This window comes from Mustelus asterias, unplaced genomic scaffold, assembly GCF_964213995.1.
Source record: "Mustelus asterias unplaced genomic scaffold, sMusAst1.hap1.1 HAP1_SCAFFOLD_1190, whole genome shotgun sequence".
Taxonomy (NCBI): Eukaryota; Metazoa; Chordata; class Chondrichthyes; order Carcharhiniformes; family Triakidae; genus Mustelus; species Mustelus asterias.
The window spans coordinates 27,429-48,550 of record NW_027591135.1 but is presented as its reverse complement, the minus strand read 5'-3'; the positions used below and the strand labels follow the sequence as shown (position 1 = coordinate 48,550).

At 48.8% G+C, this 21,122-nt stretch overlaps 1 protein-coding gene across 1 annotated transcript; it reads right to left on the bottom strand.

The window, feature by feature from the left end:
* Nucleotides 1–2,562: 2,562 nt before the first annotated feature.
* Nucleotides 2,563–19,891, bottom strand: LOC144488001 (mitochondrial import inner membrane translocase subunit TIM50-like; the record flags this gene model as incomplete). The annotated part of the gene is made up of 3 exons (XM_078206019.1): nucleotides 2,563–3,349; nucleotides 6,407–6,513; nucleotides 19,735–19,891. Coding segments are annotated over 3 exons (366 nt in total), but the record flags the coding sequence as incomplete, so codon positions are not given.
* Between the last annotated feature and the right edge of the window lie 1,231 nt (nucleotides 19,892–21,122).

The following is a 21,122-nucleotide window of genomic DNA, read 5'->3' as shown; positions in this document are numbered from 1 at the left end:
GACCAACTCAAGAGTTGCAGGAGCTATGTACAATTCCTAAAAACTGGAATGGGTTTTATTTTGCACCTCCCCGCCAATCATATGCTTTTCCTACACTCTCGAGTAGTATACACAGTGGCATAGTGGTTAGCACTGCTGCCTCACAGCACCACGGACCCAGGTTTGATTCCCGACTTGGGTCACTGTGTGGAGTCTGCACATTCTCCCCGTGTCTGCATGGGTTTCCTCTGGGTGCTACAGTTTCCTCCCACAGACCGAAAGACGTGCGGGTTCGGTGCATTGGCTCTGCTAAATTCTTCCTCCGTGTACCCAAACAGGCGCTGGAGCGTGGCGACTAGGGGATTTTCACAGTAACTTCATTGCAGTGTTAATGTAAGCTGACTTGTGACAATAATAAATAGACTTTAAAACTTTATAATTTTGACTTCTCTCTCCTTCAGCGGAAAGATAAATAATTTGGCCCTCAATTGCATCTCGAGTGAGGTTAAAGCAGAGATTTAATAAAACATTGTACACACATTATAAAGACCAGGCTCTTGGCTCTGCCACTCAGTCAGACCGTCACTGATTCGCACGCCAACTTCACAAACTTGTTACGATCCAGATCCTCCAACCAAACAAACAGCCTGCTGCGTGGAGAGCTCCAGATTGCTGCTACCAAACGTGTGAAAAGGGTTTCTTGATATCTCTCCTGAATGGAGCGGCTCCAATATTAAAATGATGCCCCCAGCCCACACCCCTCCTCCCCGTTCTGGATTCTCCCACCAGAGTAAACATTTTCTCAGTATTTAACAATTATAAATGGACAATTCTTCACTTAAGCCCACTTCTTTCCTCCTATTCACACCAAAACACTTTGTTTAAATCTCCAAATAAGCCTCTTTTACCAGTGGATATTTTTTTTATTCATTCGTGGGACATGGGCATTGTTGGCTAGGCCAGCGTTTATTGCCCATCTCTATTTGTCCTTGGAGGGCAGTTGAGAGTCAACCACATTGCTGTGGCTCTGGAGTCACATGTAGGCCAGACCGGGCAAGGACGGCAGATTTCCTTCCCTAAAGGACATCAGTGAACCAGATGGGTTTTTACGACAATGGTTTCATGGTCATCAGTAAATTTGTAATTCCAGACATTTTTTACTGATTCAAGTGCCACCATCTGCCGTGGTGGGATTCGAACCCGCCTCCAATATACCTGGGCTCATAATACATTAATGATTTAGATGAAGAAATTGAATGCAATATCGCCACGTTTGCAGATGACACTGAATTGGGTGGCAGTGTGTGCTGTGAGGAGGATGCTAAGAGGCTGCAGAGTGACTTAGACAGGCTGGCTGAGTGGGCAAATACTTGGTAAATGCAACATAATGTGGATAAATGTGAGGTTATCCACTTTGGAGGCAAAAACAGGAAGAAAGATTACTATCTGAATGGTAACGTGACCTGGGTGTCATGGTGGAACAGTCGCAGAAGGTTGGCGTGCAGGTACAGCAGGCGGTGAGGAAAGCTAATGGCATGCTGGCCCTCATAGCAAGAGGATTTGAATATAGGAACAGGGATGTCTTGCTGTAGTTATACTGGGCCTTGGTGAGGCCACACTTTGAGAATTGTGCGCAGTTTTGGTCTCCTAATCTGAGGAAGGACATTCTTGCTATTGTGGGAGTCCAGCAAAGGTTCACCAGACTAATTCCTGGAATGGCAGGACTGACATATGAAGAGACAGAATCAACTGGGCTTGTACACACTGGAATTTAGAAGAATGAGAGGGGATCTCATAGAAACATATAAAATCCTGATGGGACTGGACAGGCTAGATTAGATGAGGGAAGAATGTTCCTGATGTTGGGGAAGTCCAGAACTAGGGGCCACAGTCTAAGAATAAGGGGTAAGCCATTCAGGACTGAGATGAGGAAGAACTTCTTCACTCAGAGAGTTGTGAACCTGTGGAATTCTCTACCACAGAAAGCTGTTGGGGCCAGTTGGTTAGATGTGTTCAAGAGGGAGCTGGACGTGGCCCTTGCAGCTAAAGAGATCAAGGGCTATAGAGAGAAAGTAGGGAGTGGGATACTGAAAGCGCATGATCAGCCATGATCATATTGTATGATGAGCAGGCTCTAAGGGCCGAATGGCCTCCTCCTGCACCTATTTTCTATGTCTCTATGTCTATGTCCCCAAACATTAGCTGAGTTTCTGGATTAATAGTCTAGCGATAATACCTCCAAAGCCATCACCTCCCCATGTGGACAATGCCTTCAGAAACATAAGGGACACTTGTCTGATCGCCTCACCGGGCATTAGAATGTATAATACTGGCAAACCGGAATAGGGGAGGAGGAAAGGATTTAAATAATAAGCAGATTTGCAAGGGATCCCAAGAAATTAGGACACCTCTTAAGTTTATGTCTTTGAAAATTCATGAATAAGTTTGAATAGCCCATGCACCGTATGCAAAGCGTATGGACCCATGGCTCAGTGTCAATAAGTGTAGGCACCGCGATAACAATGTTAAACACAGCATGACTGGGACAGTTACAAACAAGGCACAAGTTCCACAAGACAGTGCTGATTTTCACAAGGTTCATGTGGCATTTCCAGCTTCTTGCTGTACGCCTTCATAATTTTATTCAACACCTCACTGAACTACATTCTGTTTCGTATGCACATCATTTACAGAATGTTACCGGTGTGAAGTTGTACTGATCGTACAAGGAAAACCACATTTTGGTGGACACCAACTCCGCAGGCACTCTCTCAGAATCTGTGTGCAGATTTAATAGTTGGTACATTTAGTACTGTTGACAGTCACAATGATAAGACAATTGGATCCCCTCCCTACCCCAGTGTAGCCACAATTTAACTGCCGGTTGTAGAAAAAAAGGGAGTTTAAAAAAAAGCTATTCCTCCAATTAACTAGAACATATGACAAGCTAATGACGGCGGATCAAACGTGACTTTCCTTGGCATTCAAGTCATGTCAGTACACCTAAAATGGCAGCCAATATCAGGACTTGCAATGGGATATAATGACCGGTACTCCATTTTGGTGTTGTCTTCCAAATCTAACCCTGCCAGCCAAAAGGATAACATAGTACGGAATTTAACTGGACTCTGTCCGGTGGCTGCTTTCACTGTATGCACAACCTCAGGGTGAAGACGCCAATGTTCGCTCCAGCCCGGGGCGATGGGCCAGACTTCTTTAGGTCGCTCTATAACAGCGCAGGAGGGTGGGACTGGAAGTCATTCTTGTGTTACTGCGGTTTGGACCGCTGCCATAGTTTGCTCGTCAGGGATCCGAGGGAGAGGCCAGAGGATTTCTGCTGTGATCGGTCAGTTATTCGCTGCTGTTCTTCCTGGGGTTGGGAAAGGGAAACCAGAAGTAGAGGTTAGTACCGTCTTTTGAAGCGATATAACTCGACTAACTCTGCTCAAAACGTTTCAGACAGACTTTTATGAGAAAAAGCAGGCCGAGAGATACCTTGTACTTCTATATGGTGCTTTCAAGAAAGCAATATGTCCTGAAGCACTTCACAAGAGCACTGAACAAAATTTAAATCTTCAGCAATGTAAAGAGGTTTCAACACAGGTGACAATTGTGTGGCCAAAAAGTTAGGTTTTGAGTATATTAAAGCGGGGAGCCAGGGGGAGCAAGAGGCGGGGGCCTGAGGGCATGATATTGACCAGGACAGAGAGAAAGAAGTCTCCCGCTCTTCCTCCAATCATGCAATAGCATCTTTTATGTCCACCAGAGAGAACAGACAAGGTCTTGGTTTAAAATACCATGGACAGCATCTTTTGACAGAGCAGCACTCCTTCATTCGAGTGCCAGCCTGGATTATGTGCTCATAGAATCCCTACTATAGAATAATAGAATCCCTACAATGCAGGAGGAGGCCATTCAGCCCATCAAGTCTGCACTGACACTCTGACAGAGGATCTTACCCAGGCCCCTTTTCCCATAACCCCACGTATTTGCAGCACTAAACCCTTTCCCTACACATCTAAGGGGCAATTTAGCGTGGCCAATCCACCTAACCTGCACATCTTTGGAGTGTGGGAGGAAGCTGGAGCACCTGGAGGAAACCCACGCAGACACGGGGAGAACGTGCAGACTCCGCACACAGTGACCCAAGACCGGAATTGAACCCGGGTCCCTGGCGGTGAGTGAGCAGCACTAACCACTGTGCCGCCTGCTCTTTAGATTACTGACTCAAAAGGGAGTGTTTAATGCACTGAGCCATGGTTGACACCCATCCAAGGAGCAGAATGAATATGTGTGTGTGTTTTAGTTGAAAAAGAGAGCTGCCAACCACACCAAAGTTGGAATCAGTCATGTGTAAATTTTGTAATGGTTAATTTAGTGGTTTTGACAAGGCATCCAGGCAACACATTATTGCAACAAATAAAAGCATATGTTTACAATGATCAAAATGAATTTAAGGCACTCATTTACGTATTATTTGCAGAATGCAAGTGTAGCAGATTACACATGAACAAACTATTGACAAGAACCTATTGAATAGCCAAACTACTGCATCATTTCAAATAAAGGCATCTACTCAAACTGTACTATTTGCAAATGTGTTAAGATACTTTACAAAATATTAGTGGTTATTTTACATATAATTTACAGTAATTAAAGCCAATTAAAAGTTAAATATTTGATTAAAATGTAAAAATTTATGTGGTATTAGTAGTTTGGCTATTTCATAGCAACTTGGAAACTATTTTTTTTGTGCATTGGTAACCTTTGACACTTTTGGGGTGGCACAGTGGTTAGCACTGCTGCCTCACAGCGCCAGGGACCTGGGTTTGATTCCTGGCTTGGGTCACTGTCTGTGTGGAGTTTGCACGTTCTCCCCGTGTCTGCGTGGGTTTCCTCCGGGTGCTCCGGTTTCCTCCCACAGTCCGAAAGACGTGCTGGTTAGGGTGCATTGGCCGTGCTAAATTCTCCCTCGGTGTACCCGAACAGGCGCCGGAGTGTGGCGACGAGGGGATTTTCACAGTAACTTCATTGCAGTGTTAATGTAGTGACATTAATAAATAAACTTAAACTTACATGGGGCAAAGGATAGGAAGTTCATTTTGAGTTAATGTCTGCTGTCGGAAATGCGTGCCAAATGCAAAGGTTTTTAAAAGATAACATGTAGAAGCTGACACTGGTACAACCCAAAACCTTTTTCTTAAAGCTCATTTTCTCAAAAAAACTGACTTTTGCCGCTATTAAACAGTACCTTCAAAACTGTTGTCTGGCTTAAATAGTGTGGATGCTTGCTTCCAAGATTAGAATGAATACTTTAAGAGGTAAAGTCTATCTTAGGAATCAGGCATTTAAAAGCCAAAGAATGGTTGAATGATTTCTTCCAGCGATAGCGGAGTGACAAGGGAGGCCCCAGTTTCAGTCTCTGCTCATTGTTAAATCAGTTAATCTCAGTTGGGTGGACGCAGGGACGATACAAATGACTTCACTATCCCGAGGTAAGAAAGGGGTATGCGGTTACAGCTTCTGATCACTATCCAACAGCCTTTGATTGTAGTTGGCGTGTGTGTGTGTGCGCGCATGCGGGTGGGTGTGGGAAAATTGGCTCGAGTTTGACTGTGATACTTCCGTGGTCAATCAGCTGAGCTCAAATACAGATTACCTCCATGAGGATAATGAGCCTCTATGAACTTCCAGTGGGGATGAATGGGTGGCACGGTGGTTAGCACAGCTGCCTCACAGCGCCAGGGACCCGGGTTCAATTCCGGCCTCGGGTGACTGTCTGTGCGGAGTCTGCATGGGTTTCCTCCGGTTTCCTCCCACACTCCAAAGATGTGTAGGTTAGGTTGGCTGGCCATGCTGAATTGCCCCCAAGTGTCAGGGGGATTAGCAGAGTAAATATATGGGGTTACGGGGATAGGGGCTGAGTGGGATTGTAGTCGGTGCAGGCTTGATGGGCTGAATGGCCTCTTTCTGCAATGTAGGGATTCAGTAATTCCATGAAGAAAATCTGTTCAAAGCAACCCTGTGGTACATCACAATGCCACCAATAGGCACAGCGGGGGACACCCAGGTAATGATAAGGGTAACCGCAGAGGCATCGGAGAGAAATTGAACACTGATCCAATGCGTGGAGAGGAAAATCAACATCCAAGTCCACGAGGGGCACTCCTCTGTATCTCTCGACAATTGAGAGCAACACTGATAGCTGTATAACCTCTCAACCGGGGAGAATTCTCACGGGGCCACAAAGAGATGACTAAACAGATGATGTGTTTGGAGTGACAGATGATTAACAACAAAGGTGAGTGAGCACCATCGATTGCCCAGGTAGCAAACTGACAATATTACAGAGAAGAACTTGCTCACTATTGCAGTGGAACAGCACTGAGATCGCTTCACATGCTGACATCAACTTTCGAATTCTTACCTGTGCTAACAGCTCCTGTCTCTTTTTAAACGCTTCAATTGGATCATCTTCGAGAGCATAGTTCTCCAGTACAGACCGGATATCATCAACCCCACTCATCGCAATTGCTGCAATGCAAAGCACAAAGGAAAGTGAGGCAGGGCTGACACAATCACTCAAACTTCACAGAAATGTCACACTAGCTGTAGAATGCCAGCTTGAAATCCACTATGGAACTAAACAGGATTGGGAAAACTGGCTCCAAGACATTATCTGTTGGTTTTATGGGTAAATACACACAGTTTGGATGGCATATCTCAGAGTCTATCAAAGTCCCAGTTTGACCTGTGTTCATACAGTCAGTCTGATCAGAGGGGAACCACAATTGGTCGCAGTGAGGTGGAAAACAATAGCCAGATCAGGCCTCCCAATCCAATGGACCCTGTTATATGAATGTCGGATGCGGTTAAATCAGATTGGGTGCAATAATCTCCCAGATCAGGTTAATTCAGATCATGTGTGGTTAGAACAAAGAACAAAGTGCAGCACAGGAACGGGCCCTTCGGCCCTCCAAGCCTGTGCTGATCATGATGCTCAAACTAAACTGCTCTTACTTGGTGTCCGTATCCCTCTACTCCCTCCCTATTCAGGTACCCATCCAGGTGCCTCTTAAATGTTGCTAAAGTGCCTGCTTCTACCAACTTCTTTACACTCTCTCCAAAGCTTCCATGTCGTTTTGGTAATGTGGTGACCAGAACTGCACGCAATGCTCCAAATGCAGCCTAACCAAGCTGCAGCATGGTTTGCCAACTCTTGTACTCAATGGTTCTAATGTGAAGGATGCTGACTTGAGCATGTTGTAAAAGACTGGTTATGGATCCATACCCCAGCGTGTGTGTCAGTGCCTGGAGGATCATTATTGGAAGGGGATGAGGAGAAAATGGGTTCAGTTTGTGTTTGCTACGAAGGTGCTGAATGAGCTTATTGCAGATAATGGAGAAAGTGGAGTGGTTCCTTGGAACAACACCTGGAATCTCTCTCCTTGTCATGAACGTTGGGACAACTGCTCTCGAGGACATTGGTCAACTTACAGCCAGTTTCAATTCTGTATTCATCAAACTGAGAGAACAGGCTTACCCAGCTAGAAAGACAGCTGGGGAATAATGTGGGAGAAAAGAAATGTAAGAACAAATTTGCATTTGTATAGCACCCTTGTGGCCAATACATCCTAAAGTACTATATGACTATAGTCACTACTGTTGTGCAGGCAGACAAAGCACTCAATTTGCACACAGCAAGATCCCACATACTACAATGACCAGATAATCTGGGTTTTTAAAAAATTCATTCACGGGACATGGGCGCTGCTGGCATTATTGCCCATCCCCAGTTGCCCGAGGGCACTTAAGAGTCAACCACACTGCTGTGACTGTGGAGTCACATGTAGGCCAGACCGGGTAAGGATGGCACATTTCCTTCCCTAAAGGGACATTAGTGAATCAGACGGGTTTTTTCCGTCAATCGACAATGGTTTCATGGTCATCAGTAGATTCTTAATTCCAGATATTTTTTTACTGAATTCAAATTGCACCATCTGCCGTGGCGGGATTCGAACCCAGGACCCCAGAATGTTAGCTGAGTTTCTGGATTAGTAGTTTAGCAATAATACCACAGGGCCATCGCCATTCCATTGAAGGTGGAATGTTGCTGGAGCCCTGCTCTATCTTGGGATCTCCACAAACAACCGGATGCCACCTGTGCCGAACACTTCGGAAAACAGGTTAAATGTGCATTTTCAGAAAAATGATAAATGAAACTTCAGAGTTACGACACCTTCCGGACCTGCACCGGATGCCCTTTTATTTCAGTCATGAAGAAAGAACCAAGGTTACAACCAGTATATAATCATCTGCAACAATGCTTAGAAGCCCTGCCCAAGACATTAACTCTCTTTACATAACAGCCTTGCAGTCTAAATTCTTGCTTCATTTCCAGCGACTCTCACTTTGGGCAGGGATGGCCTCAGATTCTCAGCTCTACTTACCAGCATTAGGGCAGTCACAAGGTTAAAAGAAAATGTTATGTTTTGGCATGTTGAAACCACCAAAGACAAGTTAAAGTTTATCTATTCGTCACAAGTAGGCTTACATTAACACTGCAATGAAGTTACTGTGAAAATCCCCTCGTCGCCACACTCCGGCGCCTGTTCGGGTACACTGAGGGAGAATTTAGCATGGCCAATGCACCTAACCAGCACGCCTTTCGGACTGAGAGGAAACCGGAGCACCCAGAGGAAACCCACGCAGACCTGGGGAGAACGTGCAGACTCCGCACAGACAGTGATCCAAACCGGGAATCAAACCCAGGCCCTTGGCACTGTGAGGCAGTGGTGTTTGGGGACCTCCCTCTCCCACTGTCCAGCATTCAGTCACGGAGATAGGGCAATTTCTCTGTTGCGATGAATTCTGGGTAAAGCGGTCTCCATTCCACAGAAGCCATTTCTTGCACAAAACCTGCAGCCGCCTTGTGCTCAACCCAGGTGTCTTGTTGCAAAAAGACTTGGCACACTGAAGGCAGACTGCAGTCCATCAGAATTTGTCACGTCTGTGATTTCAGAATACCTCAAAAGGTATGTTGCATCATGCATCTTGTTTGAGTCTCTCGCTAAGGGCCTGGTTTTTTTTGGGGGGGGGGGGGGAGTGTTACTGTTCCCATTCAGTTTTGTGGAAATTTGCCCTGTTGATTACTTTAAACAAGTATTTTTTTTAAATCCACTTCTTTAAATTGGACATCAGATACAAACTTAATCCATCTGAGAGCGGAATCCACCATCAATAATGTATATTTCCTGCATGAAACTTTAAAGAAAAGCATCATCTATCCAATGCCAATTAAAGTTGCAAATGAAGATGTGTTTTTATTTCACCTGGTACACGGTCTCGGGGTGTAAAGGCTCCACAGGTGCTGACCAGCTAAGCAGCCTTCCTTCCAGCTTAAGCCAAGACATTAACAGGCTACTTCAGGAGGGCGGCTCAGTCCAATCCTGTGTCAACACTGGCACACGACATGGGAGTCATGATGTGGAGATGCCGGCGTTGGACTGGGGTAAACACAGTAAGGAGTCTCACAGCACCAGGTTAAAGTCCAACAGGTTTATTTGGTAGCAAAGAAGATAAAATAAGAGAAGATCTCCAAGAAGACGAAAGCTAGTGGCTTTCCTGTTGGACTTTAACCTGGTGTGAGACTTCTTACTGTGTTTACACTACATGGGAGGCAGAGATAGTTAACCCATTTTGTTTTCTGCTTCCCATTCTCGTGGCATTCAGACCAATTGTAAGATCCCGGTAACAGCATAGAAACTAAAAGCAGGAGGAGGCCATTCGGCCCTTCAAGCCTGCTCCGCCAGTCATTTTGATCATAGAACATAGAACATTACAGCGCAGTACAGGCCCTTCGGCGCTCGATGTTGCGCCGACCTGTGAAACCAATCTAAAGCCCATCTAACCTACACTATTCCAATATCATCCATATGTTTATCCAATGACCATTTAAATGCCCTTAATGTTGACGAGTCCACTACCGCTGCAGGCAGGGCATTCCACGCCCTTACTACTCTCTGAGTAAAGAACCTACCTCTGACATCTGTCCTATATCTATCACCCCTCAATTTAAAGCTATGTCCCCTCGTGCTAGCTATCACCATCCGAGGAAAATGGCTCTCACTGTCCACCCTGTCTAATCCTCTGATCATCTTGTATGCCTCTATTAAGTCACCTCTTAACCTTCTTCTCTCTAACGAAAACAGCCTCAAGTCCCTCAGCCTTTCCTCATAAGACCTTCCCACCATACCAGGCAACATCCTGGTAAATCTCCTCTGCACCCTTTCCAATGCTTCCACATCCTTCCTATAATGCGGCAACCAGAACTGTACACAATACTCCAAGTGCAGCCGCACCAGAGTTTTGTACAGCTGCAACATGACCTCATGGCTCCGAAACTCAATCCTTCTCCCAATAAAAGCTAACACACCGTATGCCTTCTTAACAACCCTATCAATCTGGGTGCTAACTTTCAGGGATCTATGCACATGGACACCGAGATCTCTCTGTTCATCCACACTACATGGGAGTCATGATGTGGAGAATCCCAAGGCATTTTATTCATACGTTAGGAACAAAAGGGTTGTCAGGGAAAAAATCGGACCTCTCAGGGACAAAAGTGGGGAATTATGCTTGGAGCCCAAAGAAGTAGGGGAGATCCTAAATGAATACTTTGCGTCGGTATTCACAAAGGAGAGGGATGTGTTGACTGGGAGTGCCTCGGAGGGGAGTGTTGAACCGTTGGAGAAAATCTCCATTACAAAGGAGGAAGTGTTAGGTTTGTTAGAGAATTTAAAGACTGACAAATCCCCAGGGCCTGATGGAATCTATCCAAGGCTGCTCAGGGAGACGAGAGGTGAAATCGTTGGGCCTCTGACGCAAATCTTTGTCTCGTCACTGGACGCAGGTGAGGTCCCAGAGGATTGGAGGATAGCTAATGTGGTCCCGTTATTTAAGAAGGGTAGGAAGGATAACCCGGGTAATTATAGGCCGGTGAGCTTGACGTCCGTGGTGGGGAAGTTGTTGGAGAAGATTCTTAGAGATAGGATGTATGCGCATTTAGAAAGGAATAAACTCATTAACGATAGTCAGCATGGTTTTGTGAGAAGGAGGTCATGCGTCACTAACCTGGTGGAGGTTTTTGAAGAAGTGACCAAAATGGTTGACGAGGGAAGGGCCGTGGATGTCGTCTATATGGACTTTAGTAAAGTGTTTGACAAAATCCCTCATGGTAGGCTGGTGAAAAAGGTTGGATCTCATGGGATAAAGGGGGAGGTGGCTAGATGGGTGGAGAACTGGCTTGGTCACAGAAGACAGAGGGTGGTAGTGGAAGGGTCTTTTTCCGGCTGGAGGCCTGTGACTAGTGGTGTTCCGCAGGGCTCTGTATTGGGACCTCTGCTGTTTGTGATTTATATAAATGATCTGGAAGAAGGTGTAACTGGGGTGATCAGTAAGTTTGCGGACGACACAAAATTGGCAGGACTTGCAGATAGTGAGGAGCATTGTCAGAAGCTACAGAAGGATATAGATAGGCTGGAAATTTGGGCAAAGAAATGGCAGATGGAGTTCAATCCTGATAAATGCGAAGTGATGCATTTTGGTAGAAATAATGTAGGGAGGAGCTATACGATAAATGGCAGAACCATAAAGGGTGTAGATACGCAGAGGGACCTGGGTGTGCAAGTCCACAGATCCTTGAAAGTGACGTCACAGGTGGAGAAGGTGGTGAAGAAGGCATATGGCATGCTTGCCTTTATAGGACGGGGCATAGAGTATAAAAGTTGGGGTCTGATGTTGCAGATGTATAGAACATTGGTTCGGCCGCATTTGGAATACTGCGTCCAGTTCTGGTCGCCACACTACCAGGACGTGGAGGCTTTGGAGAGAGTACAGAGGAGGTTTACCAGGATGTTACCTGGTATGGAGGGGCTTAGTTATGAGGAGAGATTGGGTAAACTGGGGTTGTTCTCCCTGGAAAGACGGAGGATGAGGGGAGACTTAATAGAGGTGTATAAAATTATGAAAGGCATAGATAGGGTGAACGGTGGGAAGCTTTTCCCCAGGTCGGTGGTGACGTTCACGAGGGGTCATAGGTTCAAGGTGAAGGTTTAACACAGATATCAGACGGACATATTTTACACAGAGGGTGGTGGGGGCCTGGAATGCGCTGCCAGGCAAGGTGGTGGAGGCGGACACACTGGGAACGTTTAAGACTTATCTAGACAGCCATATGAACGGAGTGGGAATGGAGGGATACAAAAGAATGGTCTAGTTTGGACCAGGGAGCGGCGTGGGCTTGGAGGGCCGAAGGGCCTGTTCCTGTGCTGTATTGTTCTTTGTTCTTGTTGTACCAAGTATCTTACCATTAGCCCAGTACTCTGTATTCCTGTTACTCCTTCCAAAGTGAATCACCTCACACTTTTCCGCATTAAACTCCATTTGCCACCTCTCAGCCCAGCTCTGCAGCTTATCTATGTCCCTCTGTAACCTGCAACATCCTTCTGTACTGTCCACAACTCCACCGACTTTAGTATCATCCGCAAATTTACTAACCCATCCTCTATGCCCTCATCCAGGTCATCTATAAAAATGACAAACAGCAGTGGCCCCAAAACACATCCTTGCGGTACACCACTCGTAACTGAACTCCAGGATGATCATTTCCCATCAACCACCACCCTCTGTCTTCTTACAGCGAGCCAATTTCTGATCCAAACCGCAAAAACTCCCTCAATCCCATGCCTCCGTATTTTCTGCAATAGCCTACCGTGGGGAACCTTATCAAACGCTTTACTGAAATCTATATACACCACATCAACTGCTTTACCCTCATCCACCTCTGTGGTCATAGAAATCATAGAATCATAGAAACCCTACAGTGCAGAAGGAGGCCATTCGGCCCATCGAGTCTGCACCGACCACAATCCCACCCAGGCCCTACCCCCACATATTTTTACCCACTAATCCCTCTAACCTACGCATCTCAGGACTCTAAGGGGCAATTTTTAACCTGGCCAATCAACCTAACCTGCACATCTTTGGACTGTGGGAGGAAACCGGAGCACCCGGAGGAAACCCACGCAGACACGAGGAGAATGTGCAAACTCCACACAGACAGTGACCCGAGCCGGGAATCGAACCCAGGACCCTGGAGCTGTGAAGCAGCAGTGCTAACCACTGTGCTACCGTGCCGCCTTATTACACCTGATCAAAGAACTCAATAAAAGGTTTGTGAGGCACGACCTACCTTTCATGGCTGATCATCAAATTCAGTATCCTGATCCTGCCTTCCCCCAGTATCGCTTGATCTCTTTAGCCATAGGAACAACAGCACAGGTGGGGAAAGTGAACCCAGAATCCTCTGACCCACCTAGCTCAGTGTTACATTTCACACCTTAGTTTAACCTCCAACTCACAACCTCTCGGAATCAGATATCAAATTCAAACCACAATCCTGTGCTGCAGCAGAAAATCTGGTTGCAACTTCAGTGCAGTACTGAGGGAGTGCGGCATTATCCTCCAGTACTGAGGGAGTGCGGCATTATCTTCCAGTACTGAGGGAGTGCGGCATTATCTTCCAGTACTGAGGGAGTGCGGCATTATCTTCCAGTACTGAGGGAGTGCAGCATTATCCTCCAGTACTGAGGGAGTGCGGCATTATCTTCCAGTACTGAGGGAGTGCGGCATTATCTTCCAGTACTGACGGAGTGCGGCATTATCTTCCCGTACTGAGGGAGTGTGGCATTATCTTCCAGTACTGAGGGAGTGCGGCATTATCTTCCAGTACTGACGGAGTGCGGCATTATCTTCCAGTACTGAGGGAGTGCAGCATTATCTTCCAGTACTGAGGGAGTGCAGCATTATCTTCCAGTACTGAGGGAGTGCGGCATTATCTTCCAGTACTGAGGGAGTGCAGCATTATCTTCCAGTACTGAGGGAGTGCGGCATTATCTTCCAGTACTGACGGGGTGCGGCATTATCTTCCAGTACTGAGGAAGTGTAGCATTATTTTCCAGTACTGAGGGAGTGTAGCATTATCTTCCAGTACTGAGGGAGTGTAGCATTATCTTCCAGTACTGAGGGAGTGTAGCATTATCTTCCAGTACTGAGGGAGTGTAGCATTATTTTCCAGTACTGAGGGAGTGTAGCATTATCCTCCAGTACTGAGGGGGTGCGGCATTATCTTCCAGTACTGAGGGGGTGCGGCATTATCTTCCAGTACTGAGGGGGTGCAGCATTATCTTCCAGTACTGAGGGAGTGCGGCATTATCTTCCAGTACTGACGGGGTGCGGCATTATCTTCCAGTACTGAGGAAGTGTAGCATTATTTTCCAGTACTGAGGGAGTGTAGCATTATCTTCCAGTACTGAGGGAGTGTAGCATTATCTTCCAGTACTGAGGGAGTGTAGCATTATCTTCCAGTACTGAGGGAGTGTAGCATTATCTTCCAGTACTGAGGGAGTGCAGCATTATCTTCCAGTACTGAGGGAGTGCGGCATTATCTTCCAGTACTGACGGGGTGCGGCATTATCTTCCAGTACTGAGGAAGTGTAGCATTATTTTCCAGTACTGAGGGAGTGTAGCATTATCTTCCAGTACTGAGGGAGTGTAGCATTATCTTCCAGTACTGAGGGAGTGTAGCATTATCTTCCAGTACTGAGGGAGTGTAGCATTATTTTCCAGTACTGAGGGAGTGTAGCATTATCTTCCAGTACTGAGGGGGTGCGGCATTATCTTCCAGTACTGAGGGGGTGCGGCATTATCTTCCAGTACTGAGGATTATCATCTTCCAGACGCCTTCTTAAATTGAGGCACATTCTGCCTGCTGCTCAGAAGGTTGTAAAAGATTCCAAGGCTTGAAGGGGGAAGAGTTTTCCCACCATCTTGGCCAACATTTATCCCTCAACCAAGACCATCTGAAACAGATGAACCTGTCACTTACCCCTGGAATGTTACTGTGGCCAATATTCACTGGCACACTTGTCTGTACAGTAACAGCAAGACACCTTACTGTCTGGAAGCTGCATCAAGATCACACCCATCGACCGACAAGTTTGCCATCCAAGTAACATGGTCGAGATCGCTGACAGTGTCAGAGTGAAATTTTAAATGACTCTCCCAGTAATTAAATAAGATTGAAGCGACACTTACACCTCCGTTACTTCAGGAAAGTATTCCAGTGGGAACTCAGTCCACCCGAGGTGCTAAGCAGCACAGAGTAGAGAGGTTCTAGCTTTGAGGCTTTCTTCCAGATCTCAGTCAATATGCTATTGATTTGAAGGCCAAGAGGCAATGTGAGAGCGGCTAGCCAATTTGCTCTGCCGTACGACACTAGCTTACAGGCTGAGGTTTGGAGAACGGCAGAGTGGGTAACAAAATCCGCACTTGTCCCACTCTTGGCCCTCTGATTCTGGGTTCCAAACATCCTGCATCACCAGAACTAACGATCAAGCAGATGCAGCATGGATTCATGAAGGGAAAGTCGTGTTTGACGAATTTACTGGATTTTTATGAATATGTAACGAGTGCAGTTGAGAGAGGGGAACCGGTGGATGTGGTGTTTTTGGATTTCCAGAAGGCGTTCGATAAGGTGCCTCACAAAAGGTTGCTGCAGAAGATTAGGGTACACTGAGTTGGGGGTAAAGTGTTAGCGTGGATTGAGGATTGGCTATCTAACAGGAAGCAGAGAGTTGGAATAAATGGGTGCTTTTCTGGTTGGCAGTTGGTGACTAGTGGCGTGCCACAGGGGTCGGTGCTGGGGCCTCAACTGTTTACCATATACATAGACGATCTGGAGGAGGGGACCGAGTGTAGGGTAACAAAGTTTGCGGATGATACAAAGATGAGTGGGAAAGCGAATTACGTGGAGGATGCGGAAAGTCTGCAGAGAGATTTGGACAGGCTAAGTGAGTGGGCGAGGATCTGGCAGATGGAGTATAACGTTGACAAGTGTGAGATTATACACTTTGGAAGGAATAATAGTAAAATGGACTATTATTTAAATGGTGAAAAATTACAACATGCTACTGTGCAGAGGGACCTGGGGGTCCTTGTGCATGAATCGCAAAAACTCAGTCTGCAGGTGCAGCAGGTGATCAAGGCGGCAAATGGAATGTTGGCCTTTATCACGAAGGGGATAGAGTATAAAAGCAGGGAGGTCTTGCTGCAATTGTACAAGGTACCGGTGAGGTCGCAACTGGAGTACTGTGTACAATTTTGGTCCCTTATTTGCGGAAGGATGTATTGGCCTTGGAGGGAGTACAGAGAAGGTTCACCAGGTTGATTCCGGAGATGAGGGGGTTAGCTTATGAGGAGAGATGGAGTAGATTGGGCCTGTACTCGTTGGAGTTTAGAAGGCTGAGGGGAGATCTTATAGAGACATATAAGATAATGAAGGGGCTAGACAGGGTAGAGGCAGAGAGATTCTTTCCACTTAGAAAGGAAACAAGAACGAGAGGACACAGCCTCAAAATAAGGGGGAGTCAGTTTAGGACAGAGTTGAGGAGGAACTTCTTCTCTCAAAGGGTAGTGAATCTCTGGAATTCTCTGCCCATTGAAGCAGTGGAGGCTACCTCGTTAAATATGTTTAAGTCACAGGTAGATAGATTTCTGATCGATAAGGGAATTAAGGGTTATGGGGAGCGGGCGGGTAAGTGGAACTAAACCACTATCAGATCAGCCATGATCTTATTGAATGGCGGGGCAGGCTCGAGGGGCTAGATGGCCTACTCCTGCTCCTATTTCTTATGTTCTTATGTAACTGCAATTCATTTCCATCCTTGCTGCCACATTCTTTTCAAATTTTACCTGAACACAGGCACGATCAGTAATGAAGCTACTCAGGGTGGGGGTGGTGAGTGTTTGTGTGTGCAACAGCGTGGGTGCAAGAGTGTGTGCGTGAGAGAGGGAGAGAGCGAACGCGTGCGTGCGCGCGAGAGTGCGTGCGTGCGCGCGAGAGTGCGTGCGTGCACGCAAGAGAGCGAGCGAGCGGCGCGCGTGGATGGCGCGCACGGGAGAGCGAGCGTGCGCGCGCGAGACAGCGAGTGTCAGATCGCGCAAGACAGCGAGCGTCTGTGTGGGAGAGAAGGCATGTTCGTGCCTGAGCCTGTGCCCGCGAGCCTGTGAGGGCGAGCCTGTGAGGGCGAGCCTGTGCCCGCGAGGGCGAGCTTGTGCCCGCGGGCCTGTGAGGGCGAGCCTGTGCCCGCGGGCCTGTGAGGGCGAGCCTGTGAGGGCGAGCCTGTGAGGGCGGGCCTGTGAGGGCGGGCCTGTGAGGGCGGGCCTGTGAGGGCGAGCCTCTGTGTGCGAGCCTGTGAGGGCGAGCCTGTGAGGGCGAGCCTGAGAGGGCGAGCCTGAGAGGGCGAGCCTGTGAGGGCGAGCCTGTGCCTGCGAGCCTGTGAGGGCGGGCCTGTGAGGGCGAGCCTGTGAGGGCGAGCCTGTGAGGGCGGGCCTGTGAGGGCGAGCCTGTGAGGGCGAGCCTGTGAGGGCGAGCCTGTGAGGGCGAGCCTGTGAGGGCGAGCCTGTGAGGGCGAGCCTGTGAGCGCGAGCCTGTGAGCGCGAGCCTGTGAGCGCGAGCCTGTGAGCGCGGGCCTGTGAGCGCGAGCCTGTGAGCGCGGGCCTGTGAGCGCGGGCCTGTGACCGCGGGCCTGTGAGGGCGAGCCTGTGAGGGCGACCCTGTGAGGGCGAGCCTGTGCCCGTGAGCCTGTGAGCGCGAGCCTGTGCCCGCGGGCCTGTGAGCGCGAGCCTGTGAGGGCGAGCCTGTGAGGGCGAGCCTGTGAGCGCAAGCCTGTGAGCGCGGGCCTGTGAGGGCAGGCCTGTGCCCGCGAGCCTGTGAGGGCGAGCCTGTGAGCGCGAGCCTGTGCCCGTGAGCGCGAGCCTGTGCCCGCGGGCGCGAGCCCGTGAGGGCGAGCCTGTGAGGGCGGGCCTGTGCCCGCGGGCCTGTGAGGGCGAGCCTGTGCCCGCAGGCCTGTGAGGGCGAGCCTGTGAGGGCGAGCCTGTGAGGGCGAGCCTGTGAGGGCGAGCCTGTGAGGGCGAGCCTGTGAGGGCGAGCCTGTGAGGGCGAGCCTGTGAGGGCGAGCCTGTGAGGGCGAGCCTGTGAGGGCGAGCCTGTGAGGGCGAGCCTGTGAGGGCGAGCCTGTGAGGGCGAGCCTGTGAGGGCGAGCCTGTGAGGGCGAGCCTGTGAGGGCGAGCCTGTGTGCGTGAGCCTGTGCCCGCGGGCCTGTGAGGGCGAACCTGTGAGGGCGAGCCTGTGAGGGCGTGCCTGTGCCCGTGAGCCTGTGAGCGCGAGCGCAAGTGCTCTAAGTTAATGAAGCAAGAATCAGATCTCTTCCAATTTACTAACACGTGAGACTGAGCGTATCTGCTTAGTTGCTGGGAGCCTCATTAAGTGATGTGGGTTTTGCATTCTGTAAATCCATCGATCTCCCCGTCAGAAAGTGATTAATTTTGGTTTCTACTCAGTTTCTCAATCCAAATAAAGGCACTACATTTTCAAGCCAGCCCTTGTACGCGCAAACTCATCTTGTCACTGCTGAAGACAGTACATGGCTTCGCCTCCACAGCCTCTCCTGTCCCATTAACTTTTCCCCTAGACAGAACGTCTCATTCACATTGTAGCAATCAGGCCCTCTCCCCATCACAAAGCAGACTCAGCAACAAGAGGGAAAGGGGCATTGCACACACATGGTGAGCACAATCTCAAAGCAATGATGTGCTTTACCCGTCAGGCTGGGGGCCTGCTGATGTCAAATATTTCAATGACTGGGAAAGCACACTGCGGCCCAAATCACTCATCGGAGAGGTTCGTCTGCCCACAGGCATCCTCCAGCCGCCCCATAGGTCTGCACAGCAGAGAAGCACTAGTGCCTATTTGGTTCTGACCCTTCCAGTGAGAAGCACCTTCTGAAAGGCTGCTTGTGCTGGGTTTTTCCACACACAAAGACCACCGGCTAATTCGCATTATGGGGTTGTTTCTCCGATGGTCCTCTTCCCACCGAAGGCGATATTTTGATAGGGAGAGGCACACGGGTCTCTCGCTCTGGCTCCCTGATGTTAAATTTAATGCGAATACAGACCCACATAATTTAGCCCAGCACAATGCAAACTTAAACACACACCGGATCCTCTTCAAACCTTCAGTGTCACAGCTTCTCTTTAGCCTCCGTGACCTTCTTACTCTGGCCCATTCAAAGGAACAACAAATATTTAACTCGTTCATCACTAAAGGAGCCATTTGGCATTGTTCCCACTGTGGACCCTGGTCCAAGAGAGATGCCAGATGGCACCACTGCAGCTGCCTGCAGAGACATGATCTATAGTGAGTGGCATTACAATGGCAGTGCGAGGTGAATGAGTTAATCTACATCAATAGTGAAAAGGGGAGGAAAAAAATACATTAATATAACACAAAGGCCAAAGAACCAGATTGTCATAATTGACCCAAAGGTCCTGGGCACATATGCCTCCTTGCAGCTTTCCGATGATTAACTGTTAAGGTACCAGTTGCAGTATTTGTTATGCAAACTTGAAGAGGTTGTGTTTATTCAACTAGAGAAATTTGGGAGGGGGAGGGTGAAAGGAAGGGGAGATGGAGCGCGCGGTTTAAGTTCAGGCTCCAAAATGAGAAAATGACCCAACCCCATCCAGCCAACGTGACCGAGTGCCCCAGCAACCTTCGAGGGAAGCTCGCTGGTGAGAATCTGTGGAACAAAACACATTGCCCGCCTACCTACCAGCTGGCAAACGGGAACTTACTTTTCAGGAATGCCGCAAGTTCATACAGGGTTCGGTCATCAGAATTTCCATCCCATTTCTTTAGTGCAATACCATTGAAGGGCTGGAGGCTGAAAGCTTCCTTTTTACAGTCCACGATGATAACTTTGGAAGGATCCCTGTTCAGACACGACACATCCTACAAGTGCAGAAAGAAAGAAGTTAGGAAAATAAAACCAGAAGGTACAGGAGCAGAATTAGACAGTCTGCACCACCATTCAATCATGGCTGATATCGCAACCCCATTCGCCAGCCCTTTGCCCGTAACCTTTGATCCCCATACCAATCAAGAACCTATCTATCTCTGTCTTTAAAGATACTCAATGACCCCTGGCCTCCACAGCCTTCGGTGGCAAAGAGTTCCACAGATTCACCACTCTCTGGCTGAAGAAATTCCTCCTCATCTCGGTTCTAAAGGGTCATTCCTTTACTCTGCCCTCCGATCCTAGTCTCTCCCACTAATGGAAACATCGTCCCCACGTCCACTCTATTCGGGCCTTTCAGTGTTCTGTAAGTTTCAATGAGAATTCAACACAATTTGTATTCAAGTGGCCCCCCTTGGTGGTTCAGCTAAGACAGTGGCCACACCAGGCAAGGAAAGCCCACATTTGACTCTCAGTCCAAGCTTTCAGACAATGCGAATGTAGACGTGAGGACGAGGTCAGACTCGGCCGCCATGTTCCACTGATTTGGCGGCGGGGGGGGGGGGGGGGGGGGGGGGGGCATGTTCTACTAATTGGGGGGGGGGGGGGGGAATGTATTGGGGGAGGAATACGATTAGTAACTGTGGAAAAGTACTGTGGAATAAGTCAACCTCTTCAGGAAGAGAATTTGGGACAATTCCTTTGCTGAGTTAATTGATCTCAGCAGTTGAGCACCAGTACACTGTGAGGTATAACCCCGCCGTCCCTTTCTCAATTCCTGGGTAGGGAAGAGGAGAAGAAAAATTAGCCCGTGTTAGGGCTCCTCACTGCTCCCCAGAGATTCCTCTTAACATAAATTGGACTTGGTTGTAAATAATTTGCCATGCACGGGGGGGAGGGGGGGAGGGGGGGGGGGGGTGCCATGCGTGAGGGGGGGTGCCATGAGCGAGGGGGGGTGCCATGCGCGAGGGGGGGTGCCATGCGCGAGGAGGGGAGGTGCCATGCGACTGGGGGGTGCCATGCGCGAGGGGGGGTGCCATGCGCGAGGGGGGGTGCCATGCGCGGGGGGGGGTGCCATGCGCGGGGGGGGTGCCATGCGCGAGGGGGGGTGCCATGCGCGAGGGGGGGTGCCATGCGCGAGGGGGGGTGCCATGCGCGAGGGGGGGTGCCATGCGCGCGGGGGGGGTGCCATGCGCGCGGGGGGGGTGCCATGCGCGCGGGGGGGGG